The sequence below is a fragment of the Electrophorus electricus genome, chromosome 3 (genome assembly GCF_041902795.1).
Source record: "Electrophorus electricus isolate QZ-2024a chromosome 3, ASM4190279v1, whole genome shotgun sequence".
Taxonomy (NCBI): Eukaryota; Metazoa; Chordata; class Actinopteri; order Gymnotiformes; family Gymnotidae; genus Electrophorus; species Electrophorus electricus.
The window spans coordinates 26,717,492-26,744,810 of record NC_137499.1 but is presented as its reverse complement, the minus strand read 5'-3'; the positions used below and the strand labels follow the sequence as shown (position 1 = coordinate 26,744,810).

The 27,319-nt window shown below is 47.3% G+C and overlaps 1 protein-coding gene across 8 annotated transcripts; it reads left to right on the top strand.

The window, feature by feature from the left end:
* The first annotated feature begins 1,924 nt into the window (after positions 1-1,924).
* On the top strand, positions 1,925-26,388 carry pdlim7 (PDZ and LIM domain 7). 8 transcript variants are annotated; one of them, XM_081710853.1, is made up of 14 exons: positions 1,925-2,087; positions 5,335-5,433; positions 11,060-11,211; positions 15,045-15,075; positions 18,277-18,296; positions 18,610-18,651; positions 19,211-19,365; positions 20,148-20,184; positions 22,582-22,643; positions 22,976-23,207; positions 23,666-23,846; positions 24,247-24,367; positions 25,217-25,332; positions 25,654-26,388. In XM_081710853.1, exons 1-14 carry the CDS (start codon positions 2,058-2,060, stop codon positions 25,738-25,740), a joined length of 1,365 nt encoding a protein of 454 aa, XP_081566979.1. In that variant the 5' UTR covers positions 1,925-2,057; the 3' UTR covers positions 25,741-26,388. The 8 variants fall into 8 exon arrangements, with proteins under 8 accessions (XP_081566979.1, XP_081566981.1, XP_081566975.1 ...); XM_081710855.1 differs by lacking the exon at positions 1,925-2,087 and adding an exon at positions 3,908-4,045; XM_081710849.1 differs by lacking the exon at positions 1,925-2,087 and adding an exon at positions 4,042-4,172 and having other exon boundaries at positions 18,280-18,296.
* The last annotated feature ends 931 nt before the right edge of the window (positions 26,389-27,319 follow it).

Genomic DNA, 27,319 nt, shown 5'->3' with positions numbered 1-27,319 from the left:
TTCCACTAATTGTAGTTCCCTCGATTCAAACCTTTCTTTCTATCACATACATATGTATACATACTTTACACATAGGCTTACCTTTAAACCGCCATTATTACAGAGGAAGAAAAGAACTGAAGCCAATTACAGAAACTTGCATGGGGGCATGGGAGTATACCTCAAAAGCATTTCAAATACTGAGTACCAGATTGGACAATAATATATATGTAATATGCAGGACCGGTTTAACCCCTTTTGTTGTCCTGTTCAATATAAAAACAATGACAGTATAAAGAATATCCCCTGTATGAAGTAATAAACCAGTACGCCTACTCTAATTCTGATGCAACGGAAAAAACGAACAAAAAGAACAGGCAGATTATTGCTGAAATAAGCTCCTTGACCACGTCCTGACATATTTATATTTACATTTACATTTATGGCATTTAGCAGATGCTCTTATCCAGAGCGACTTACAAAAGTGCTTTGTCATTTACTCATAGAATACATCCTAGCCAGTACAGTAGGTTAGAGTCCAATATACCAATGATCTAGAATACAGATGAATGCTGATACCTAGACATATACAATACGTAAGGTCTAGCCTAAACAATGAAAAGTGCAATAAACAATAAGTGCTAGAGTTTGTTAAACAACATAAACAATACCCTACAATAAGTACTAATTTAGTCAGTCAATATGGGAGCAATGTCAGTTGTCCTTTAAATATTCCGGAAACTGATAACTGTGGGGACCACCACCACCACCACGTAACATGACTGTTACGTAACATGACTGTATATCTGTATATCTGTATATCTGTACCACCACGTAACATGACTGTATATCTGTACATCTGTATATATAGATTTAGATTTATACTCAATTAACCTGTTACAACAACTGTAGATATGGTACTATACAATGGATCTGTACATTCTGTAGATTGTGTACATATATACTCAACCATATACATTGTACATTGTGTATATAATCATAATATACATATATTGTACATACATTGTTAATATATTTTTGTACATAAATAGAATATATATTTATCTGTATATATATATATATATTTTTCTCTATGCACCCCTGGTTCTCTTCCTCAGTTTGGACAGAGCACTCTCCACCATTTCACTGCGTGTTGTACTGTGTATGACTATGTATGTGACAAATAAACCAAACTTGAACTTGAACTTGAACTTGAATAGATGGGTCTTCAGTCTGCATACATGGTTAATTCATGAGTCTTATATTTTATCTCTTTATTTCGTGTTTTTCTGGCTGAAGTTTTCATTTGAGGGCCCCATTCTCAATTTTCCTAGGCGGTGCCACCATTTAATATATTTTTTTGCTAGCTTATAGTATGAAATGCTAAACGAAAAATAGAATCTAAAAGTAAATTAACGTGCGCTGTATATCTCGTTAGTGGACGTGAATATGGATGAAGTAAATGCCAAAAAACTGATTCAAACTTCTTTTTTTTTTAACCCATTGATGCTAGGCCCCTTGTCATCGTTGATCGTGAGGCCGCGTTATTCTCCGAACCTACAGGTGGCAGTATAGCGACACTACGGAAAATAACGGCAACGCGGGACCGATGCATGCGAGCTGTAGTGCCACAACTGCACATTTTGCACATTCGCGCAAGTGACAAATGTGTATTGTCGAGCATGAGTTATACTTTCGCAGCATATGCTACATTCACATTACAAGCCACACGAGTTGATTTAGGGATTGATATGAAAAACCGCTCGAACACTGCAGAGAATTTAAGAGCGACATGAACGATCCTTGTTTTTATTTCTTAATTAGGCTTTAAAGTAGCCCAATTTGGATTAGAAGTTTCATTGCATCAAGGTGCGTGCCACGGGCGCACCTACACGTCACATCTTCCACGTGACATGTGGCGTCACATCTAACGCCGCCTAAAAGAAAATCCTAGCGGGCCAGAGGGTCGCTGCGGTAGGAGGGAGAGCGTACACCCTTGTACGCGTAAGGCAGTCGGAGCTTACCGTCGGCCTGCTGATCCTCCCCGCGTTCACAGAACCATTAGAAAGCATTTTAGCATGTCTGGAGATACAAAAGAGACACAAGAGGTAATTATAACTTTTTCAGATTTCTAATGAAGGAGAGATCATTCGGAAATTGAAGCTACTGTGAAATGTCGAGTTCATACAGGCTGCGTCCCCTAACACGACTTCTTTTTAACTAGATCTAATCCAGAAGTAAAAAAAATATATATTATTCGGTAACGTGTCCAATATGAATCAGCGTCTAACTATAGATTGTCTTTTCTGCTGTCCTTCTCTTGCGTTCTGTTTTTGGTCTAAGAAAAGTTCGCTTGGCATTCCTAAAGTTTTCCCAGCACTTCTGAAGCGGTAGAGTAATAGCTGGCTTGGAGGCTTCGCCATGTAACCGTTTCATTCATACAGCCGCAACATTTCTTGCGTCTTTTTCAGCTTTAGGTTAGCGTTTTGGAGTGCTGCTAAGATTCCATTATACAGCTCGACTGCAATATTTTGTTTTTCTTTTCAATTTTATTTTGGTTATAATATCAGTCGGCTGTGTTGTCATTTTATTAGATGCGTTTTGTTTCCAGGACGTTGCTCTTTTTCCTCTCTGTTTGTGTTGTCATAAAAGGAACTCGGAGTAGTCTGGTCTTGGGTAATTGCAGGCCGTCTTTGCCATAGCCGTCTGAACCCGTCGCCACTCTGCAGTTTCCAGCGCTTTAATGAGTTTCTGGCTCTCACGTACAAAGAAATTGGGTTGTTGTTTTTTTTTGGAAGTGCTTTCGTTTGAGGTAGACTACATTTTATATACGTCTCTCTTTTTAAATATTTCTTTGGAAGTAAATCAATGTAAAAAATTCTCTTATTCTTTTTATGCATTTTTAAAGTTTTTTGATTTCATGCTTCTGTTTTCTACTTTGCCGGATTTAGTTTGACTGGTCTGAACTAGTCTAACTGAACTGTATTAGACAAGCTCTCAAATGAGCAGCAGTGTTTCCTTGGTGATTTGCGTATAAAGGGGCCTTGGAAGTGCTTAGTAGCAAAGGAGGCACAGCACTGCCCAACAGATCCTTTCATACATCAGCAATGCCACACGACAGCATAATAAGCAGTTTTCCTGGTACATGTCATGTTTCACTTAAAGTAGCTATGGAAGAATGGTGCAAACCCACTGCCAAATTTAATGGCACAGAATGTGTAAATCTGTAGGTTCAACTTTTTGAAATTCGGCATTTCCAAAAACAAGCCTTTTAACCAGGAGCAGGAGTAAAGCTAGACTAAAAATGGCATTATGTGTTATCCAGTCAGCAGCTTGTTTGTATGCAGTTTATTGTTAGGCTCCCTATAATTGGTCAAAAATCTCACCCTTTTTTATGATAAAACATTGGACAGTCATCATTGTTCTGAAAGTGCTGCCAATACCTGTGATGGGCACAGGAAAACATGTCATTTCTCATGAAGGAAGTGCTTCGTGTCTCCCACCCCTCACTGCGACTGTGGAAATGCTCGGCTGGCTAGCTCAAAGCTGGCCCTGGGTCAGTGAGCGTGTCTGCTTTGGTGCTACCTAATTTGGGGTAGTTTGCGGTCACTTGTTGGTTTGATCACAGGGCACTACAGCACTTGATCTGAGCTGGAGGTAGTTCTTAAGGTGTCTCTGCCCCATCCCTCTGTTGGTGATTTAGTAATGCCCTCTGAAATGCATGTAACTCATACTTTTGTGGAATGTTCCTGTTCCTTGTTCACTTTTTGCACGACCCCCTGTGACCACTGGAGCCAGAAAATGTGAGGAAGTAGGTCTCTCTCTCTCTCTCTCTCTCTCTCTCTCTGTGACTCATGTGGGTGTTGGGCTGAAATAGTTTGGTGTAGTTTTACATTCCTTATATAGCCTGTAGAGTGGGGAAAGACGTAGGGCCTTCCCAGTGTCGGGGGGGGCGTGCGTCGTCAGCGTCGGCCAGCAGTCAGAGGCTAGAGCTCCTTTCCCAGTGCTTCTCTTCCTCTCAATCTTCCAGGGGGTTTGGGTGACTAATTTGGCCCTTCGCTGCAAGGTACGTTTTGAGCTGGCCTGTTCCAGGCATGCAGCAGAGGGGACTGATGGGCACAGGGGGTGCAGTGGGAGAAGCTGACGCCGTACTCTTGGAACTCATTCGGGGGAGCAGGTGTAATGTTAACACGGTTCGGGCTCTCCTTGGTTCTTTAAATGGCTTGGGTTCTTAAATGTCACGCAAGCGTTTTTTACTTTTGTACCTAACTCGAACCCGGTGACGTAATGGTCGCAGGCTGACGGCGCATTGGCTCAAATTTTGAGTTTCTTTAGGGTGCATTGAGAAACCATGACGATCGCTTCGTACGAACAGTAACTGTGATGAAACTATGATGAATGCTAGTTTACCAGTCTTTCAGATGCTTTTTTTTTGTTGTTTTTCTTTTTTTTCCTCAGCAAGAAATTGCTGGGGTGTTTCTCTCATAGCTTGAGTTGAAGTATATTTCTCTGTACTCAATTTACTTCTGATGGAGTCTGTTTGCACTGTATTTGTATGGCTTTGGTTCATAGTCATATTGACTTGCAAAATGAAAACAGCAAGCTCATTATACTTCTCAGCTTCTTGATCAGGTTGTTGTGCAGTGAACGTAGGTGTGTTGTGTGTCGGACGTCTTACAGTAATGGTGTCCATGGTGGTTTGCCTATCTATATCCTATGAAAATAATTATTCTAATTACACTGACACATGGAGAGAGGTGCTCCAGAATTCCTAAACATTTTAGTTCCTCGTAACCTTCACAAAGCGTTCCAAACCTGACTGTAAGGTAGAAGTCCCCAGCTGCTGTGCTCCATGTGTCGGTCGTGGCACTCCTCAGTGGAAAGTGCGGTGTGGATTTCTACCTGCTAGATTTTTGCTATTGGCCTCAGCATCGTTCTCAGATTTCTTTGTGCCTTGTGCTGCAAATATACTGAAAACAACCCACCAGGCTGATGAGGCAAAAATGCCTGATATGGAATTCCTGGACCTTGAAATTCTATGGGCAGATCTTTAATGACTGTGTAATTCAGCTCATGACTTGGTTTACACTGTGTAGGGGGAAAATTTGGCTCTGGACTTTGCTACACAAATGTAGGAAATATCTGTAAATTACCGTGAGGCACATTTCCATTACAATACAAGTGCTGCACTGAGAAGGAGCTCGCCGAGACCCTGGCTTCAGTGGCGTAAGGGTTGGCCACGCTTGACTTTCCCCGCCTGGAAACGAGCCGCTGTTGTGCAGTGATGGCAAAGTGGCCACCCATCCATCAATCTGTTTCAATCTGTCCCTTTTCTCCTTCCTCTCTCCTCCACAGGCCATGAACGTTTACAGCGTGACGCTGGACGGGCCGGCTCCCTGGGGTTTCCGGCTGCAGGGGGGCAAGGATTTCAGCATGCCCCTTACTGTGTCCAAGGTGAGCACCCCCAGTCTGGATTCTTCTCAACTGTCATGGAGGGCTGCACGATGTAACCAGAAGGATTATATTGCAGTTGCACTGATGCACCATTTGTGATGTCTATCACCAAAAAAGTAAATCTTGAAGGTTTGGAAGTGGTACATACAATGATGCACAAAAAATGTGATTTTATGTCTTTTGCTTATCACCGAATTCTGTGATATCGGTATCACCAAGACCATGATGTAGATTAACACACAAAATATCGTGCAGCTCTATTGACAAATGTGTTCCCTTGCCTCTTTTTAAACCAAGAGTCTTATCCTCTTTACTGTATATTTGCTTTAAAAGATCTAATGTGGCCAACAGTGCATGTGAGCTAGTCAGGGTTTAACAGCATAATGCTAATTCACTTTCACTTAAAAGCCCTGTTCCTAAAATGTTGATGAGGACTTCATGTAAAATATTTTTCTTCTCTTAGAAAAAACCCCCCAAAGATTTCAAACGAATCCTAAAAAGGAATCGTAATGGGTTTAATAAGAACCGTATGTGGCTGGCTTCACAAGGTCCACTTCAGCATATGCATTCCATCTCAAACATGTCACCGCTTGATATCCAAGCCGTAAGAGAAGGTCTCTCCCCAGTGTTCTCCTTCAGTTCTCTCCTCACAAGGATATGTTATGGCTTTGTTTGGATTGTGGGACGTCTCCTCCTCTTCCTAAAGGTCACTGACTCTCTGCTTCTTCCTCGCCCGCAAAGCGCTTTCCAGGCCTTATATGTACCGTGTCGTTTGTATTGAACGTGCTGGACACCTCTCCACGGCGGCTGCCGATGGCCAGTGCTGCTCGCTCCTCTTTCTGGCAGTGTGGCCTGTTAGAAGCGAGTTGCTGATTTCCGCCGCTGTGTGTAGCTCCACTGTAAGCAGGTGCAGTTCAGGCCTGCTCCGTTTGTGAGTTTCTGAAATATGCTGTTCCAGATTTACCCCTCTCAAACATGCTGATTTCAGCTTGTTGGCTCACAAGTGCTCTGATAATTCAGAGAGAGGTGTTGCACTGAAAGGTGTAAATGAATGGATGGCAATTTTCTGGACACACATTGAAGAGAAAATGTGGAAAGAACTATCAAATCTGAAGCTGTCTGAACAATACGATTATGTAACATTTTTCTTCCGTATTATTTAAAAAAAAAACCAACTTTTTCCTCTGAGAATGTTAAACATGCTGCCATTTAAAGTCAGCTGCCCTGCCCCCTGTAGCCCCACTTCTCTGTTTTAATGATGGGGTTTTATGACTTGAATGACGCAATGTGTTTGATGCGCGCACACAAACACGACCTGGGGCCACTTCCCATCTGTTTTTGTGAGGCAGGGATATGGTGACAGAAAGGATGACCTGAACGCTGGGCTAGACGGCGCACAACCTGTCTGCTTTCGGATCCTCGATGACCTCATGCGTGAGCAGGGCAGCCAATCGCATTGCTCCAGCTGCTGCCAGGTGTTGCACAACAATGACAGCATGTCTGTACGTGCAACACCCATGACCAGATCTTCTCAGAACCAGCAGTTCTGAGACTCCTCCCAGTTTAAATGTTTTCATGACACAAATAATGACTTTCCTATCAGTGGGGGATTCATATATTTGAAATGGCAGAGTTTAGAGGAGGGTTGTGAAAAGAAAAATAGATTTTCCTAACTTCCAATAAAGAAACATTGTATTGTCTAACCTCCCAAAAGGAAGTCATCCAAATGGGTTTACAAAGCTTTCACATTTATGGTTTTATGCATCAGTGTTTTATTTTTAGAAATCTGGTCACAAAAGTCAATTAATTCTCCTAGCTTTCATCCAGGTTGAGGTTGGTGCGAAATGTGCTGATGGCTCCATCTAGAATTGAGCGACCTGAGGGAGGTAGAGCTGTTTTAAACTCCATTAGAGGTGGTTAGCCGACCTGTAGAACTGCAGTGTTCTGATTTTGACAAGTTTCACAAGCTCAGAGATGCCGAATGGTAATATCGCCATGGTGGTTGATTGTTGTTTTAAAGTAGGTTTAAGATTATTTGCCTAGCTGAAGCATTACTGTCTCTGATTTTCCCCCCATGCTCGTTCTGATGTACTACTCACAAGCTGGCCCAGGCGCCACCGTTTGCCCGCATCTGTACTCATTAAGAAAAGTGTGACGGCCTGATCTTGGATCAGTTTCCTTAGCTTGGAAACGCCTATGGAGAACAAAAGTGCTGATCCTTGATCACACGTAGCCCTCTCGCTCTGCTCTCCTGTTTCTCGGTATGTTCATGTCCTCCTTTCCCCACTCTGGCTTCCATAATGTGCATCTCCAGCGTGCCGTGGCATTCCTGGCATTTATTTTTTTTAAAATTGTATTTCTTTTTTTTAAATGTCTCGTTCCTATTCCGGGCAAACACAGAGCAACTCTTTTGTCTGCTCTCCATGTCCAGGATCCATTAAACACTCTGGCCTCTGTGAGCCCTCTCTGTCTCAAAGGAATACTTTCCTGGTGACATCACGGGCACGAAACCACTGGAGTATTCCTTGGAATGCTTTTTCTCTCGCGCGTGCACGCGAACGTATTTTTGTGAAGTCGTTTATTACACATCTCCCCATGAGATGCGATAGGATTGAGACAGGGCAGCTGTTCGACTCTTTAAATGCGACTTTTTCTGTCCTTCCTGATGGATCGTCCATCTGGTTCTCATCAGCCTCGTCCAGGCCTTCCCCACCGAGGTCAAGCTGAGCTGTAATTATGACGTTATCTTTTGATGTGTTCATCCTTGTCTCTCATTCTGGGTTTTGCTGTCGACGGCGTCCCTCATGATCCATGGGCCCTGTCTGGGGTGCCATGGTGATCGGCAGACACAAGCCACAGGCTTTGCGCCTCCGTCCTATGCCTGATGATGCCTCCTCCGGCTCCCTCGCCACACGTTATCCTGCTGTCGTAATGAACTGCAGGAGAGTTGAATCCCACCGAGTGAACTTGGCGTAAAGCTTTTCTGCTCATAAAACCTGCCACCCCGAGTCCCCCTCTCCTGCGGTGAAGCTTGGCCTCAAGGCCACGACGCCAGATCGTTTGGCCTCGCTGCGGGCTGGTCGGTGGGCCGAAGGGCTGTGTTTCTCACGGTGGGGCCTGATCTCACGGTGGAAGCTTCAACCCATCCCCCCCGACACCGGAGATATTTATGGCTCCTATTTATCAGCTGATGCTGCACACAGGGCCTTTCCTCCTGGCCCCTGAAAGGCAGTGAGGAAAATGTAAAAATGAAATGTGGCCAAGAGCCGAACAGGGCTGGGCTCCTGCTGTTCACTGGGTAATCTCCAAGTGGCGCCAACGGTGAGTCTGCAGGTGCCGGTGGGCACAGAGGAGAGACTCCTAGGGTGATTTAAGGAGCCGTCTGGCCGTCTGGGTGTAATCGCGTCTCCAGCTATGCACACTGTGACCCTACTCTCTAATGGCGCAACTTAATAATCCGCTGACTACTCCTGAAACTGTGGGAGGCATTTGTTGTACTGTGAGGTTTAACAACAACAACAACAAAGCCTCCAGATCAACCACAGAACGTGCTGGTAGTGGCCTGACTTGCATGTGTGAGCGAGTGCACTGCTCTCTGGCCGACGCCCGTGCCGATGGGGTTTACGGTTTCGCCTGCAAGGCCTGAGCTCAGCGCTTCCACGCCGTGCTACAGAGGGTAGGGTCAGAAACAGCTGCTTTGAACCTGAGCCTGGTGAACAGGTGCCCCTGTCTGTCTTGCCTCCAAATCTTCTGACCACAGTCGGTCACACTTCCAAATCCCCCCCCCAACCGTTCAACATACTGATGTCATAACGATCAGTACCTCCACCTCCTCATATGTTTAAGAGCGTTTTGATCTGAACTTATCACATTTGCCACGACCCCCTTTTAAAAGTCAAGCATGTCATAAAGGCAGCAGGATCTGGCCGTACCGTAGTGGCGGCTTCGCTGCCTGCCTGTCCTGGCCGTTGCATACTAAAGGCAGGCCATGTTCCTGCTGGCCCGTCTGCGGTGCACGACTGGCACGTCTTTACTCCAAACATACCTGCTCTGCCTGAACTGTCCCATCGACATCTGAAACTTCCTGTGCGTTTATTTCCTATAGGTTCCTGTCCAGCGAGTTTTTAGTATGTCGGGCTCAACGCCCTTTCATGTATTTTCACTTGTTAAGAAGTTTCAGAGTAATTGCCCATGCTTTTACTACAAGGGCTGTCTGTGTAGACGTTGGTAAAGGTTTGGGGATCACACATCTGTTCAGTACTGAAGAATCAAAATGGTATTTTAATCATCACTTGTTACAGGTCAGTTTTATACAGTCTAGGCTTGTTTTTCCTGATCTCCTAATTGTTTTGGGTCTTATAATTGATTCTGCATTTTATAATTAATTCCTAATGTCGCAGTTGTCAGTAAACTGGCCTTTTTTTTTTGGATAGCTTTTATTTGCAGCAAATTGCGTTCAGACTAGAGTGCGCTTACTGCTTGGGGTTCTCGTATTTTGTATACTGAAACGTGTCCGTGAGTTCAGGAAGAGCCGCTCTGATACAAGCACATCCACTGCGCCAGCCAGGTGTCCGCGGAGTTCCTTCCCACCGTGGCACGGGGCTGCCGATTTCGAGCGGAACCTGGCGGAACGTGAAGTGCCGAATAGGCTCAGTAGGTGCGCGCGGGTTGGATGTAATGAGTGGGTTGTTTTTTTTTTTTGTTTTTTTTTTTCCTTTCTTTTCCTTCCCCCCCTTCCCGCACTCTGTTTGTCCTGCCCGGGTTTTCCTCCCCGGTGCTCTCTTGGCTTCTCCTCGTCATTCTCGGTAGAATCGCACGGTACACCGCCCTGACGACGCTCCAGAGCATCTGTAGACGGTGAGTCAGAATTAACAGCCGTGGTGTAGTTATACGGTACAGACTTCATGTGCATGACACACCGCTAAATTATGTGCCTGCGCATGCTATTGCTGGGATTCTACGCGAGGGTCGTTAGTGCTTCAGTTCCCGTCTCGGTGTTTTTTTTTTTTTTCTTTTTTTTTTTTTTTTTTTTTTCTGGCAGCACGCTGTAGTTTCCTTTTCTATACTTGGCCTTGCCCTTCGTGCACACAAGTGAGGAATTTTCTCCCACCTTCACTTCCCCTTCAAGAAGTTCCTCTCGAAGCTTTTGACTATCTTAAGGGTGGTACTGCAGTGACACTGGGACACGCTTATCTCGCAGTCATGGCACATACTGTAAAACAGCACAATGACCTGTGGGAACGTATCGTTTAGCTATACTCAACCCGCCTTGGCTTTACGGGGCCTTTTTGTCTTGCTTGTGGGTAGACCTCAGACATCTCTCTCAGCTTTCCTGAGTTAGACCCTTGCTAAAAACATTTTACCTTTGTCGATGACTGACAGCAACAATAATGTTGGTAATGAAGTGTGCGAGCATCTGTTGAATTCTATTTATACAAATACAGTACACCATTAACCAGTATGATGGGTTGTGCAGAAATGGCTTAAGCCTAGTTTTAGGAGAGAATCTAGAGTATGTTTCCTGGAGAAATATCACCATCATCCTGGAGTAGAGGTAAGCCGTGCCTGCTAGGTGTTTATTAGTGATGCGGCTAATGTAAATCATGTGTGCATGTGTGTTTTGCAGCTGATTCCTGGAGGAAAGTCTGACCTGGCTGGTGTGGGTGTGGGAGACTGGGTGGTGTCTATTGGAGACAGCAATGCCGAGGAGATGACGCACGTGGAAGCGCAAAACAAGATCAGAGCAGCTACCGACACACTCACTCTGACGCTCAGCAGGTACATGTGCGTGTGTATGCATATTCACACTTTAGTGGATACGTGCACACGCTCTTATTTCTCTCAGCCGGAACGCTCACAAACATGTAGTTTTGCAAACATTTGTTGTGAGCTCCCAAAGGGAAGAACCCTGCAATTGTGCACTTTTGTGCTCTCTTGTTTTCTAATGCCTCGTATCGGTACTATTGATCTGAAATCCAAACCTCCAAAAGATTTTAATTTGTTCCAAGATTTTTCTGTAACAGTTCTAAACAGATTGTTCTCTGTGAATGTTTGTGTAACTTTTTTGAACATAAGCTTAAGAGTACAGACACTCTGGTAGGATGAGTGACTGAACTGCTCTTTCTACCTGAGACTAAAAGCAAGAAGTGATATCCAACTACCTTTTAAAATGTTTCTCACATATTGCAGCGCAAGCACTCCCATGGGAGGCAATCGAGCAGGCTCTCAGGCTGACGATGGTGTGATGAGTGCTGGGGGATAATCCCCGATCTTTGCAGCTCTGCGGCGGGTAATGGGAGTGGACAGGCTCCTCGAGTCTGTTCTTTCCCCTACCTCAAGTGCTGGCTCATTAGGCAGCCGTTATGTTGACACTCAGGGATGACTCAAAACCCTGGGGTTCAGGTCACTGTGACTCTTGCCTTTTAAGGGAGGGGAGGAGAGTTTGGTCCAGGAATTTGGAGGAATTCGCACCCTTTTCTCCAGGAGGTCAGCCAGGTGCTTGTGCAATCTCTGATCTTCTCTAGACTTGACCACTGTGGCTCACTCCTAGCGCCTCTTCCTATGTGTCATTCCGCCCTTGAAACTGAGCAGGAATGCTGCAGCATGGCTGATCAACGCTGCCTGCATTTCCCCGTGCCACTTCACTGGCTTCCTGTAGCAGCTCACATCGGGTTTCAAACTCTGATTCTTGCCTATAAGGCTGAAAGTGGACCATCCTACTTGATGGCAATGGTAAAACCCTCAGCACCTCAGGCCTTTTTGAGCTTCATGTACAGTCTGGCGTGACCCACCGTCCTTTAAGACTAATGGAAGACGAGCATCAGCATTTCTCTGTAGTAACACACAAGTTTGTAGAATAATCTCCTATTGGCTGTCCAAAAAGTTTTTTTGGGATGGGGGACTGGTTTTGGGCTTGTTTTGCAAGTTGTAGATTTTTGGATTTCAAAATGTTCTTGGAAGCTGTTTTTTGGATCTTTGTGTGTCACACTGAACAAATGCAGCCCATCTCCACACCCACCTACACAAACTACCGACTTTGGTTTCAATTTGATTAGATTAAGACGTCGTCTCACGGGCTCTGATCAGCTTTCAACTTGCATATGCGCCCTCATCTGTACTTTGGGCAGTAATGGTCATGTGCATGCCATCTATGAAGGTGTCAGTTCCATCGAACATTGGCACTTTGTTTAAAATGAAGTTTTTCTTCTCGACACTGAATTGAATGGTTGGGGAATGGTAAATACATTGTGAAGGAAATTTCACTGTAGCTGTGGCAACTGGCCTGTTGCCAAGAAGAGTGAAATTACTAGAGCTTTGGTTTCTGCCAAGAGGTGTGTGGGTTGTTTTTTTTTTTTTTTTTTTTTTTTTTTTTTTTTTTTGGTGGATGGGGCAACTGTATGAGGTCAGCCTCAAATTTACTCCACTAAAAGACATCAATTCATTTCTCTCCAAGTCATTGTCAAAATTTTCCGACACCCCTCTGTTTACTCTGAATGTGCAGGCATGGGTTTCCCTGACCACCATTTGCTGGGCGCTCCTGGCGAAAGCCGCTGTGAGGGAGCTGGAGATGGCGTTACAGGTCCTGTGTTGCTCTAAGACAATAAAGCCTTTTCTCATGTATCTAAAAGGAAGACCAAACTTGTAACACCCTGCAGGTTTTTGGGCCAGACTTGCCCTTCCCTTGGGTAAATGGACCCGTCAGTGCCATGTCTGCCGTGGTTCTGGGCGCTGGATCAGCTCCCACAAAGGGGTTCATGGCCATGTGTCTCATGTGGTTCTCCAACGTCAGGGAGGCGCCGTGGCCTGCACCTGAGCAACGCTGCACTTTCCAGCGGTGCTGCTGAAATGTTTTTGCCTGGAGGGCAGGAACGGAATTGATCATCTCAGGAGTAGGAGGGAACTAAAAAAAAATCCAAAAAAACAAAACAAATAAAAACAGATGTGAGCCATAATCTTTTGCTGTAACTCATTTTTTCACAAGAGCAGCCATCCTTTCCTTTAGTTTTCCTGAGTTTGCGTTATTAGATTAGGGGATAATTAGATGATTTGTGTCAGGCGTGTTGGATCATGGAGAGAACAGCGCTGGCTTTGTCTGAGGCTGGAAAGAGCAACAAGGGTGGGGTTGTTCGCTTTAAGTTCAGAAGTCATTTGAGCACGGAGTGACCAATTGGCCCCACTCGTGGAATCCCATTGTCCAGCTTCAGTAGAATGGCAGTCGCATAGCATGAGCTGGACTAGAATTTCCACATACTCCAGTCAGTAACACAACCACACACACTGACTGTGGTCTGGCATCTCATCCTGTTTGTTTCCTGCAGTTGTGTCTTGGTGTGCTGCAGGCCACAGCTCCTGCCGAGTCACAGGAAGTAACACACGGGCACAGGAAATGCAGGCTCATGGCAGTGGGGGTTGTGTTAAATTCTGTGCTTTAGTGTTTCTGCTGAGGGAAAAGGAAAGTGAAGATGTAAGGGGGCAGAGATGGAAAGTTTGGGGGTCTGAATACTCACTCATCACACTTTCAGAACACCCATGTTCTCATCAATCACTCAGTGCAGATCAGCTTTTGCTGCATTGCATAATTCACCGCAATGATGCGTTAGCAAATTTAATTTCAGTTCCATTCCCTTTACGCCGTGCGTGCTCCTGTCCAGGTCCAGAAAAGTCAAGTCATGCGTGAAAAGAACATTCCTGTCCGAATCCATCATTGTAATATATGGATTAATTGGAGGAGTACAGATGTTTCCCCCAGACACAATGCGGCTGGACGGAACAAATCAAGCATGACTGACACTGTGTCTGGGGAGGAAAAACAAAATAAATAAAACTTTCCAAACAAACCAGTTTCAACACACTTATAAATTACATGTCAACGTCTGTGCTTTTTTTGTTTTGGTGAGGCATCCTTGGTCCTATAGCAATGCCACCAAATCCCAGCTGGAGCAAAAAATGGGTTTATATGGAGTCGAGTTGAAGCTCCCCTAGGTGGCCTGCAGTGTTAGGAATGCCGATTTATGTGATTTGTGCTGCATGTTTGTTTGTTTGCCAGCTTTGCAGCTGCAGCGTAGACAACATGCACGCTCGTTCATGGCCTGGACTCTTCCACAATGAGATCGCTGATTGAAAGCTGTTGCCAACAGCAAGGGTAAAGCGATGCGTTTAAAGGGCGTTAAGAAAGAACGGTTTAAAAGTGACTGTCTGGTAACCCCCAGCCAAACCTGATTTTGTTTTTGTTGAGTGACTTTTAATTTAAAAAAAAATAATAATTTTTTTCTTCCTCCTAGACATATCTGATGTACTGGGCAATAGTAGAGCCCCCAAAAGGACAACAATTCCAAAATGTTCCTTTAAAAGATCCTGCATGCAGAAATCGTGTAGAAAGACTTGAGAGCCTTGTGTGAGGGAGAAACACAGAAAATCCATTAAAAAAAAAGTTTTAAATAAATAACTTTTTTTTTTTTTTTACAAAGTGGTGCATGCTTGTCACATACCTGTCAATGTTGGAGCTGCAAAGCATGGAACACACTGCTGAAATGTAATTTAAAAAAACAAAAATGTGTATAAATCAGCATGTTGCAGTAATTTGTAACTGTTGTCTCTCTCTGGCTCAACAGGGCTTTCCAGCCTGGCGCAGGTGAACAGAAGGTAACGATCATCCTCTGCTGTTCTGCTTGGTACATCTGCAAGGCTTCTGCAGTGCACACTCCTGGCCCCGCGAGTCTCGTTCTCGCGTGCGCTCTCTCTCTCTCACTTTTCAGAGGGAGCCACTCCTAGTCCACTGGAGTTTTTCAAATTCACATACTTGCATACCTGTGCACGCACACACTCTTCCTTCATTCTCTTACACACACAAACACCTGTGCAGCATGTTTTAGAACTGCAGTCTTTCACAGGATGAGCCTGAGTTTGACTCTCACTCTCATTTGCTCTGTGCTGCCGTGCTGACCTGCAGGAGCGTTGCTGATTTGGTGCCGAGTGAGTTGCCCTTTGCTAAGGGTGACCTGAAGTCTGTTATTTGCACTCTAATGAAATCTGCTCTTGGCAGTTTTGTTTGTGCTGTGTGACACTGCAACAGAATGCACAATCCCAGAAGCAATTGCTGGATCGATCCGGCAGTGGACCTGATCTCGGTCTCTCGAGAACCCTGTGAGAGGAAATGATGCCGGAAATGACCGTGTGTTACAAATACAGTGCACAATCAGCTTGCAGGATGAACGGTCGTTGACCACTGCCCCATACGTTGGCGTGAACCCCAGTGCGTTCGCCCTGTTGCCAGTTATCTCTTCAGCAGGGTGAACAGGGGAAACGGCACCCTCTTGTGGCTACTCTGAGTCAGTACTCTGGCAGGCAGCACAGTGTTCTTGTTCTCACCCCACCACGTATTGAACGGTTCCGCTTGTCTCTTCAAGCTTCTCGAGTGCTGAGTGCTGAGGCAGCAGAAAGCGAAGGGGATGCTTTTGGCTGCCGCCCAAGAGAAATATTACTCAGACAACAGGATGGGTTGAGCGCTGGCTCTCTCTCTCTTTCTTTCTCCCCCCCCGAACAGCAGATTTATCACTTAGCATAACTATTAATGTTATTTATTTTGATTTGCGACTGCTCTCAGAGGAAGACTGAACGCATGGATTTTAATCTGGGATTGAATAATGATGTAGGAACATTGGAAACGGCAAGAGCCACAGCTGTTGGAGAGCCCCGCTGTCCTGGGGAGGCTTGGATAAATGTTCACAGAAGCATAAGGCTCTCGTTTTCTGTTTTATAGTGCCCAGGTTTGTCATGTTTGAGAGACGCTCCTGGAGTCTGGGATCGTCCATTCCGTTAAGATTGATGGCATGTTTGTGTAAATGCTTAGTTTGATCTGCATGGTTTTGCCTTTGTTGTGCTGTCTGTCTCTGTCTGTCTGTCTGTCTGTCTGTCTGACCTCTCAGGGTTCACATGCATCTGCACCCACTCAAGCCAGATACTCCTTCTCGCCCAGCACGAGAATAAACAAGATGGCTCAGCCCTTCTCCACAGCCGCTAGTAACGCAAGCGCCGGGCCCATCATAAGACCGGTGACTTACGTGCCCAAACCGAGCACGGATGCCCCTGGCCCTGCCCCCGTGCTCAGCTCCCTGCCCGCTGCTAGCACGCCTCGCTCCCACAATGGGTAGGTGACCCACCAACTGGGCCGACCAGTCTGAACGGCCGTGGCGCCAACTCCCTCTATTGAGCTCTGACCTTTTCTGAAGGAGTCATTTTCAAGTTGCGATTGGGGGGGGGGGGGGGGGTTTACTGCGCCGGCAACCCGAGAGAATCGTCAGCTCCTTCTGTTTGAAAATGTATTTGAAGTTGAGTAATTCAGAGACTCCCAACACGTAAATGTCCAGTTAGCCATGAAGGGAGAATCGCATGTTTACTGAGGGAGGCACTGCTGGCCATGATGTTCATGTCTGCTTTTTGTCTTGTTTTCTAAGCAAGCTACACCTTCCCAGCGGGGATGCAGGATCTGGCAGCTCTAGAAGGGAAGGGGGAGTTGTTTGCTTTGAGTCTCTCATTCGCACTGTCTATATATATCTGCTCTTTCTCCTTGTCTCATGTCTGCTCTCTCTCTCTCTCTCTCTCTCTCTCTCTCTCAGATCTCCCTTGTCTCTGCCTCGTTTCTCCATCTTTATCATTTCTCTGTCTGAGTGGGTGTGCAACTGCATTTATTTAGCAACGTTTTGATAAAGAGACTGTTAGGCAACTGCGTCCCAGGACATGCTCCTGATCTGTTTCTCCGTTCCTATGGCTTAACGAGGCCCGCTCATTAAACGCTCAAATGGCAGATGCGCCAGGCCAGGAGACGGCGAACAACTCAACTTTGAGGGGTCAGGGTAAATTAGGGTAGAAAAGAGGCGAGATGTTTATCTTAGGAGTGTGTGTGTGTGGACTGCCTTTAGGCAAGTGCTTGACGTTGTTTGCTGCTGTTTATAGAGCTCTGACCCTCCCCTAGAATGCGCTGAGCTCTTTAGCTGCCAGGGTGCAGAGTTACTCAACAGCCTTACTTGGAAAGGACCTCCTGCTCGGTGCATCCTCCGCCCTGAGCAACTGAACACAGTCTCCCTGCTTCAACGCACGTCAAGCCTAGTTGTTCATACTAAACCCCCCCCCCCCCCCCCCCCAAACTTTTTGCATTTGAACAAGCTGTTTTAGGCAAAAGGTCGGCTGTCTTCCTTTGTTTCTCAGCATGCAGAGAGGTGGGGTGGAGCGGAGCTGTAGGGTGGGGTTGCTACAGGAGCAGTGCTTGATCATATGGAATGAGGTTTGTGCTGTGCGTGCGAGTTCTGTGAAGTTTGCGGTTACATCAGTGCTCTGAAGCTGCTTTAAAGGGCTGCTCATGTGAGAGTTTGCTCCCTTCGGTGTTTATGCCTCTCAGCAGGATATTCCAGTAGCTCAAGCAGCAGCTGGAAACGCCAGAATCATTTTCTGACTCCTAACACTCAGGAATCATTGTAGATCAGCGGTTGGCCGTCAAAAAAAAAAAAAAAAAGTAGCTATGCTACTACTGCAATCTACAATTATTTCCTAGTTGATTAAAATCTTTTTGCTAGACTTACTAGGGGAGGGGCCAGAGGTGGGAGGAGTCATCAAAGGCAAGAGTTGGAACACTTAAGTGCTAATTTGGACTCCACCCACACAGCACGCCTGCACTTGGTTGCACATGTTTTGTTTGTTTTCTCTCTCTCCACTTTGCTCGTGCATGTGTGTCTCATGCTCCATACTTCTAAACAAATAAACTATGTATCTTTCTCTTTTTAACATTTAAAAAAAAAATTTGTGCTCTCTCTCTCTCTCTCTCTCTCTCTCTCTCTCTCTCTCTCGTAGCAGACGGAGGTCACTGACAAGTTAGTAAATCTCTTTACTCGTTGTTGTTGTTTCTTTCACAGAACCAGATCATTCTTGGTTCTCATGTATCCCATGCAGGAGTCTGGGCCAGGCCCATTGCTTTTCGTGTGCACCTCCATGCTCCACGGCGCTAGTCTAGCCTAGTGCAAACACACTGGCTTATCTGAGCTTGTGTACTGCGCTGAAGTTGAAACCCCGGGATACACTTTGCTTCATTTTTTGTTATTTCTGTACTGCTGTCCTTCCTCCATGCTTCCATTCCTCCTTTCTTTTTTTTTTTTCTTCTTTTATTCATGTCTTCCTCCTCTGCAGTAGAGGCGAAGGCTTCTATGAAGAGCTGTATCATGAGAACAAGTAAGTGCGGTCCCCAGGAGCCAGGGCTGCGTTCTGCTTGAAAGCACAGAGCTCGCTGTAACCCGACCGTCTGCGCGAGGGAGAGTGTGCTGGCCCCGGGCTGACCCACAATGCTTTGCTCCTAGTGTCTCTGCTTCACTGAACTGGTGTCATTGCTTGAACGCGTTATCCCAAACGTGTGTCTGGCAGCCTGAGAAAATCATCAGCCCTGCAGGAAGAGATGGCTCGGCGTGTCGGTCGAAATTAAATGCAGTTTTGTGTGCGCACTTGCGTGTTGTTGTTCTGTGCATTTGTGTAATGTGGTGTAGTTGAATAAGAGAGAGAGTGTGTGTGTGTGTGTGTGTGTGTGTGTGTGTGTGTGTGTGTGACTGCTTTTACCAGGGACAGAACTCGTGTAGTGCAGAACCAGCATGCTGGCTGGTCGCTTTTGTTCTGTTCTGTTGGCCTGTACCGCCAGTAAATAAACAATCCCTGCATGTTCGTTGTTGCTATGGCACGTCGTGTGGGAATGTTGGCTTGGGACAAGCGCCATTGGTGACTGCTCTGACCCTGCCCCCAGGCACGGTCTGCGGGCGGAGAACATGCCGTGCTTCATCCCGAATGACCGCAGTAAGAAACGTCTGATTGAGGACACTCAGGACTGGCAGCCACGCACCGGCATCACACAGTCGCGCTCCTTCCGCATCCTCGCCCAGCTCACAGGAACCGACTACAGTAAGCAGCTCGGACCTCACTGTAATGGAGGACCGTGGAAAGGGCAGCTTGTGACCAGACTCTGTAGAGGCCCCGTTCTTATGAACGAGGGTTCTGAACCGGCTCCTACTGCTGATGTAATCATCACAGTAAAAGAGGCCAAAATGCTTCCTACTACAGTTCCCCTACTCAAACGATCCTGGCTCAGATATTGCTAATGTCATATAATTGTAGAGGGCTGCGTGTTCTTCTCATGTATTTTGGGGAGGGTTCTTCCCCCCCCCCCCCCATTGGTCAGCTTACAGAAATCTTCCTTCCTCTCAGCTAGTTAAGCCTCTGGCCCAGCTGCTGATTGGGCGTCAGATGACCTTTTCTTGTCCGAAAGTAGAGGCTTACAACACGCAAGCCACGATCTGAGGCGGCGAGCCGACCCTTCAGCCCGCGTGAAGCCACGTCCGACCTCGCTGCCACCCTCGAGGTTGCGGATTAGGGCTTGTGGCGCTGGTTTATTTCTTTCTTTATTTTTTAAATCGCTGGGCCTTGAGTGTGCCTGATCTGGCCTCTGTAAATTGGAGATAACAAAGTTGCACATCAGCCCTGGATCGACTCCAGAGTGCCGTGAGGATAGCCAGAGGGACGCTTGCTTTTTAACCTTGGACCAGAATCCGATGCCGATTGTGTCCTGCACGGTTCTTGTTTTTGATGTTATTTGGTAGGTGATTGATGGTTTGCGGCGCTGCGTGTGTGTGTGCGTGTGAGCTAAACAGACAGAATCTGATTTTGTATCCCTGTGCTTCCCTCAGTGCAGGACCCCGATGATGAGACCATGAAAAGGTCCAGGTAATTGTTTGTGTGCGCGTGCAGCTCTGCTGAAGTGCAGTGGCATGCACTAACCCACCCCCACACTTGCAGTCTTATCCGCTGCGATGGAGACCTGAAGCGGATGGTGCTCTGTCTCCCCCAGACCATGAGTCCTGCTCAGCTGACGCGCAGCCACACACTGCACACTGCATGGCTGACTCTGTAGTCTGAAGGTGTGCTCGCTCGTGCTCGTTCTATTTATTTTCTCTCTTTCTGACTCGTCTGTTCTGTTAGTCGTGTTTTTTTCCTTCTTTTCTGCCTGTCTTGTTCTTATTCCTTCTCCAAGAGCCTCTCTCGTTGTGCGTGGTTTTCTAGTTCTGTCTCTGTTTTTGTTTGCTTCTCCCTTTCCCTCGGTCTCCCCCGTGCGACGCTGTGCCCTACGCGCGCGGCTCCTTCCTTCGGAACGGCTCCGACAGGGAGAAGTTCCTGAGCGAGATTCAGAGCCCGCGCTACGCAAGGCTGAGGGACTGGCACCATGACAGGTCCGCCCGCGCCCTCAACATCAAGTCCTGAACGCCTGCTCCGCCCGTCCGGGCATGTAACGCGATGGGCAAGCGTGGAGCACACACCCACGAGGAGGGGGATGTTTTTAAACATTTTAAAAAACCCAAAAAAAAAAGAGCTTTAAACAATCAAAAAATCCAGGAGAAGGATCGCAGCCTAGATCATAAGGGCGAAGTGGAAAGGAATGCAGTCTGAGCCTGACCGTCAGGGGGTCCTTCTCGATTCTCCGAGTGCAGCATACTGTCTCTCCGATGTGATCCTGTGTCTGTAGTCGTGTTTCCGCGAGGGGGAGGCGTGGTGGTTTCATCTGTTATTTCATTATGTGCTTTGAATGTATGGTGTAGCCCCTCTGACATTTTTGACTCATTTTTCCCCTCCCTTTACTGTTTTAATGATCATCATGTTTAATGTTTTTCTCTGACTCTTCAGTGAACGAAATAACAATTCTAAAACTTTTTTTTGTTTGTTTTTTTTTGTGCCTCTGCTTTTCTGACTTCATAAAATATTAAAACCCAACTTCCTTCCTACTGCCTCCTCTGTGTTTCTGCTCTTTATCTTGACGCTGTCTTCTGCTGTCCCTACACCGGGGTCTAAACTAAGCGCCGTGTCAGCCACTGGAGTCGGAGGTCAAAAATGTAGCGGTAGCCACTGGCCTATCACGGCCATGTGATTTAGACCGTAATGAGAGCTGTTTTTGACGTTGACACAGTGGTGTGTGGTCAGCATGCAGGAGTAACTGTCAGTCAAATTCCAGGCCCACGTTGAGAAATTGTCCTTTGCCACACTACTTTAAAAAAAAAAAAAAAAAGTGTCCGTGTATTGTTGGAGCATAATTTAACGATCAGGCGTCTATTGAAGACGAAGGTCTACACTGTGACCTGAACAGTGAAGCACAATTACAATAATGCTGTGCTTGATATTAAAGGATAAATGGGTCCTATTTTGAAATAAAGACTGGAAATTCACACAATTACTATTATGATGGCTGTAATTACCACAATTATTGAATTACTGTATTCATAATGAATGGCTGTACAAGCTCGGCTTAAACAGCATTTTAAAAATGATGCAACAGGGCCCCCCCCCCCCCCCCCCCTTTCCCTTGTTTTAAAGCTAAATTCGCAGTTTCTGTTGTTTAGGAGGTGGTCTGTTCGGAAAACCTTTCCGGGTAATGGAAAGAGACCGTCATGGGTCCTGCAGACTGGTTTGGCACGCGTGTGTGCTGATGAACAATAATTCTGCTCAAGGCAATCCACAGAGCATTAATCAGAGCCGACTCTCTGTGGTGTCATCAAGTGTGAGAAATGGTGAAACGTGCACGCGCACAGACTGGAGGACTACGAAAGTCAAGATGATGAATGAGGTTGATTATTTAGGAGGGTGGGGGAGGGGCTCGACACACAGGATATAGTAAGTACCTTGTAAGTAGCAGATTTCGTTAGGAATGAAGTTGAAATGGCTGTGTGTAACTGCATTTTTCAGTGCCGTGCATGAGTAATACCAGAGAAGCCTCGAATCCACTCACAAACTGCCCCTGACCAGCTTTGGGAGCATTTCGGTGAATAAAACAGGTTTTTGTGGGGGTCGGGTTTAACGCGGGAGCCCTGCACACAGTTACCAGCAACAAGCAGTGAACGCGTGCCGTTAACCTTGGAATATGTTCGTCTCGCCCCAGTCCACGCCATGGCTTTGTTGTTATTTAAATGATCAAACCAGCCGACAGCTGGCCGTGCGCCTTGCGAACAGGACGCTGGCACCACAGTGGGCGTGGGGCACTTCCGCTTTTAATGGTCTGCATTGGTGCGGCCTTGATCCTGCACACAGACGTGATTCTCAGGAGGCTCATTTCTCTCTCTCTCTCTCTCTCCACAGCCATGGAGTTGCTCCCTGCCCCAGTAAAACCAAACCGGCAGCCAAACCTGAGGGAAGCAGAGGTACAAAACCTACTACACACACACACACACACACACACACACACTCTCTCGTTCGTTCGTTTCCCTCACCTAGCTCTTATGAGCTATATTTTTTAAAGCTTTCCTTTTTCTGGCTTGACCGTCATGTTAAGGTTGGTCAGATTTTAAAATGCCCTTTTCATTTGATTTCTTTTGTAACCATGTCCCTGCTGCACTTGTTAAGGGTAAGCTGGTTAAGAGACATGCTTCAGTGCGCTCTAGGCGAACACTGCTGTAATGAGCATGTGCAGCGAAGCCTTGCCAGCACAGCTGCCTGACCGCTAGACCCTCCCTCCCTCCCTCCCCCCCCCCAGCTCTGGGGCCCGCCGGCCCGTCCTGCCGCCCCCCATGGGTGACCGACCCGGGCTTCGCCGACCGCTACCGGCCGGACAAGACGAGCACGGTGGTGACTCAGCACAGCCAGCGGGCAGAGCCCACGCCCGAGCAGAGCCGCTGCTCCATCGTGCAGGCGGCGCTGCAGGGCCCGGCCCACGGAGCCAGCTCGGCCCGCACGCCGCTCTGCGCTGCCTGCAGCAAGGTCATCAGGTACGTCGTGCTCTCCGCGCCTTCCGCAAGCGCGGTCCTCGCAGGGTTCGCGTTCGTCGCCTCGAGGCAGGAGGAGAAGCACTGTGAGCGGCCTTAAAAAAAAAAAAAAAAGGGGGGTGGTGGAGTGGAGGGGGGTGAAGAGTTAGAAATCGATGTAGACAGAGGAGGGAAATGTCCATATCTAGCAGGTGAGCGGGAGGTCAGAGGGGAGGAAAGTTATTGCAAAAGTTGAAAGACTGCAGCACCGCGAACAAAATTAGGGCAGCGTGGCCAGGGGCCTATGCGGCGTAGGATCAATATGAAAAGACAAGGGCTCCTTTGACGGACCTGCGAGTTCCATTAGAGTGGCTTGCGCGCTCTGGATCCTTACAAGGACTAAGTGTACGGTGAGTGAACAATTCACTCTAAAGCAAAAAGCACGAGTGCGATTGATTCCGTGTGTGTGCGCGTGATTCCAGAGGGCGCTACGTAGTGGCGCTGGGCCGTTCCTGGCACCCGGAGGAGTTTGTGTGCTGCCAGTGCAGAGCCATGCTGGACGAGGGCGGCTTCTTTGAGGAGCAGGGCTCCATATACTGCACCGTGTGCTACGACAATCGCTGCGCCCCCAAATGTGCCAAGTGCAAGAAGAAGATAACCGGCGTGAGTACCGCCTGCTGCCTTTCCCCACAGCGCTGCCGGTGGGGTGGGCTTCTCGTCAGAGCTGTAGTGCTTTTTTTCCGTTTCCGTCTGGGCGCCCGCAGCATGCTGGGCCGGAGATCGGAAAACGGCACTCGCTCTGGATCCTCTTGCAATAATGCACAGTGCAGCAAACCTGCACCATAGTCAGATAATAACAAAACGACCACAAAATTACTGCCTGCACCCTCGACTGTTCTGTTTTGTTTATTTATTTTAGTGTTGGCAACAGATGTGGGTGGGTGTGTGTTTAAAAGAGAAAGTACAAGTTTACTGACCAAATTGTGGGGGTGGGAGCTCAAGTAGGTGGCGTGATTTTCGTGGTGGAGATGACGTAACGGGCTCTCGCCCCTCCCTCCCGCAGGAGATCATGCACGCCCTGAAGATGACCTACCACGTGCAGTGCTTCGTGTGCGCCGCCTGCAAGAAGCCCATTAGGAACCAGGCCTTCTACATGGAGGAGGGCGAGCCCTACTGCGAGAGAGGTAGGAACCCGCCAGCAGCTCCTCGCACCTGGCCGCGCATCGTATGCCAGGCCCCGGAGCCCCCCCACCATGCCTAATCATTCATACGCCAACGCTGCACCACGGGCTGTAGTCCAACGCACATCCACCATCCACAACTGCCTCCTACCCTCCAGCCAGATTGGGTCCGTGGCTTGTTTATTGTACCCCAGTAAAACCAGCCCCGCCCCCCACTGAGTGTTTCTGTTGTTCACGCTTCCTCTTCGTGTCGGTGATTTTTGAATTTCCTCCCGATGCGCTTTTGCTTGCCTAATCTAACGCACACAGACATTTAAATCGGGCGTCTCCGGCGAAGGGCCTTTTTTTATTATGGAAATGAAGCGTGCTGTTGGAGCGTCGCGCCTGCTGCCCCCCACCCTGCCTTCTCGCATCAGCACTCGGCAGAAAGCCGCTGACCGCTGCTGCCGGGGCACGGGGGCCTGATCAAATGGCTGCAGTCTCAGCACGGTAAGAGGGCCGACGCCACTGACTCCGAGCTGCATCCCTCCGCCCCCTGACGGCATGCCACTGTGAACGTCCTCCAGTGGTTCCAGAATGGAGTAACCTGGGAGGGTGCATTTAGGCATCTGCAGCAATTTGTGTTATCAAAGCCCCCAGGCCGGTGCGCGCACACACACACGCGCACACACACACACACACACACACACACACAGCTAATGTAATCCTCCTTTTCTACTTGTTCTTGATGACTTTAACTGTCTAGTATGGTGGATTCTCTCTCTCTCCTCCCATTTTTGACTAAGCTCTTTCCACTCCATTGCTAATCAGCTTTTGATTTTTATTTTTTTTTCTCCATTTAATTTTTTCCAGACTATGAAAAGATGTTTGGCACTAAATGTCATGGCTGCGACTTCAAGATCGACGCCGGAGACCGTTTCCTGGAGGCGCTCGGCTACAGCTGGCACGACACATGCTTCGTCTGCGCCGTAAGTCATTCCTATTCCTCCAGGCGAACCCCTGCCGCCTCGCCTCGCCTCGCCTCAGGCTGGCCCTCACATTGCCTCGAGAACTGTTTTAAAAAACAAAAACCAAATCCTCTCCTCATCGGCTTCTGACCTCAGACATTTTTCCCCCTCTCAGATATTTGTCAGCTGAACGGACCATAATAAAACCCACCCCGCTCTCAGGGCTGAGCATAGCCTACTCTTCTGTTCCTTCTCTAAGACTTATTTAGGGTTTTAAATTTCTTAATTTCTTTAAATCCCCCCCCCCCCCCACCCCCAAACTGCTTTTATCTGCCTCTACAGCTCTGCAATATCAATCTGGAGGGAAAGACGTTCTACTCAAAGAAGGACAAGCCGCTGTGTAAAGGTCACGCCTTCTCTGCGATCTGAGGGGCCGAGCCGTGACGCTCGCACGTGAGCAAGGGACAGCGGCCTAGCTCCGCCCTGCCGCCGCCGCGAGGGCGATGCTTCGGCCTGGACCCCGAGGTGGCTCACCGCTGTGTAAAGGTCACAATACGTCTACATCACAGTGACCACAGCGCTCAGCATAGCACTGGACCCATGCTGTGTTGGATGTTGAATATTGTACTGATTTATAGTCTGTAGTTTAAAAAAAAAAAGTAAAAAAAAGATGTGATGCTCATCTGTGATGTCGAAATAGTTTCACTGTTGAGAGAAAAAACGGTTACACAGTTCATGAGGGTAGTGGGGGAAAAATCTAATTTACAGTGTGTTCTGCCAGTTACAATAAATATATAGTGTAAAAGTAACGTGCAAGGTTTTCTGCCGCCCGAGGTCATTATGCTGGTTATGAACTGCTAACACCACGTGTGATAGAACCTGCCCCTGCAGTTGGAAACCATGGCCGCACACTCCATTCACCCTATAAACTATGTAACCTTTTATAATGCAACCCCTCACCTTTCCCCGGTCCGATGAAACCCAGCTGTGGGCTAAACGTCTGCGACTTTCAGCTGTGTTTAGTAGTGTGGACAGGGGTGAACCCCTGGAGGCAGGGCTGATGTACACAGGCGCTACCGTGACACCCCCTGCACACACACACACCCCACCACAGACCTGGTTTCCTCCCACTACCTCATTTGCTGCGCCAGGGTACTTAAGGTAATGGCAGACCACAGAGGAAAGAACCGCTGGCAGCAGAACAGCACTGCATTAGCACTGATTGCGCCCCTTTCATATTGACCTGACCAATGGTCTTTACGTGCCTCCAATACCGAGCGTGCCCCATCCATTTGTCCTAATCTGACAGGCGGCTCTAATTAAGAACAGGCTTGGGCCTGCAGACGCCAGGCTGTTGTGTTTTTTTGCATGCAAAGGAACAGACTTTTGCTAACCAAAGAGTGGGGATTTTTTTAATGGTAGTGAACCAGATCAAGGGATTGCATGAGCCTAGTTTAATGAAATTTGGCTGCGAATACTGAGAATCTTGTCTCTGAAGTGCTTCTACAATTGAATTGGCAGGTTTTTTTGGGTGCTGTTTAAACCGTGATGGCCCGAGACTCAACACATCTGCTTGCTATGTAGGTAAATCTAGGGCTTCATCCCATGACCGTTTTATAAAAAGCTGTGATGTTAACTTGGCATCAGATTCGTAGCAACAATTTAACACGCTTAAGAGGAGAAATGACTACATATCTGTGTATCGGGCCTGAAGACTCGGTGTACCACCCAGGTAAACGGAGGCTTCAGTCCTGCTACTAAATACCCCTGCTTTGTGGAACCGTGCCAGTGCAGCTTGGCTTGTAGGTTTACCACAGTACATCTGTCATGGCAGATTATAATGAACAGTACACCTTCAGAGATCAGTCAGCACTTCAGAACCGCCATGCTAACAAGTCTGCTGGGATGACTCTTTTGTCGTTCTCTTACCTGCTCCACACTTCTTTTTGAAGAAACAATCATATACCTGCTGAAAGCACGTGCTGGATGCGTCACAGCCAGAATGCCA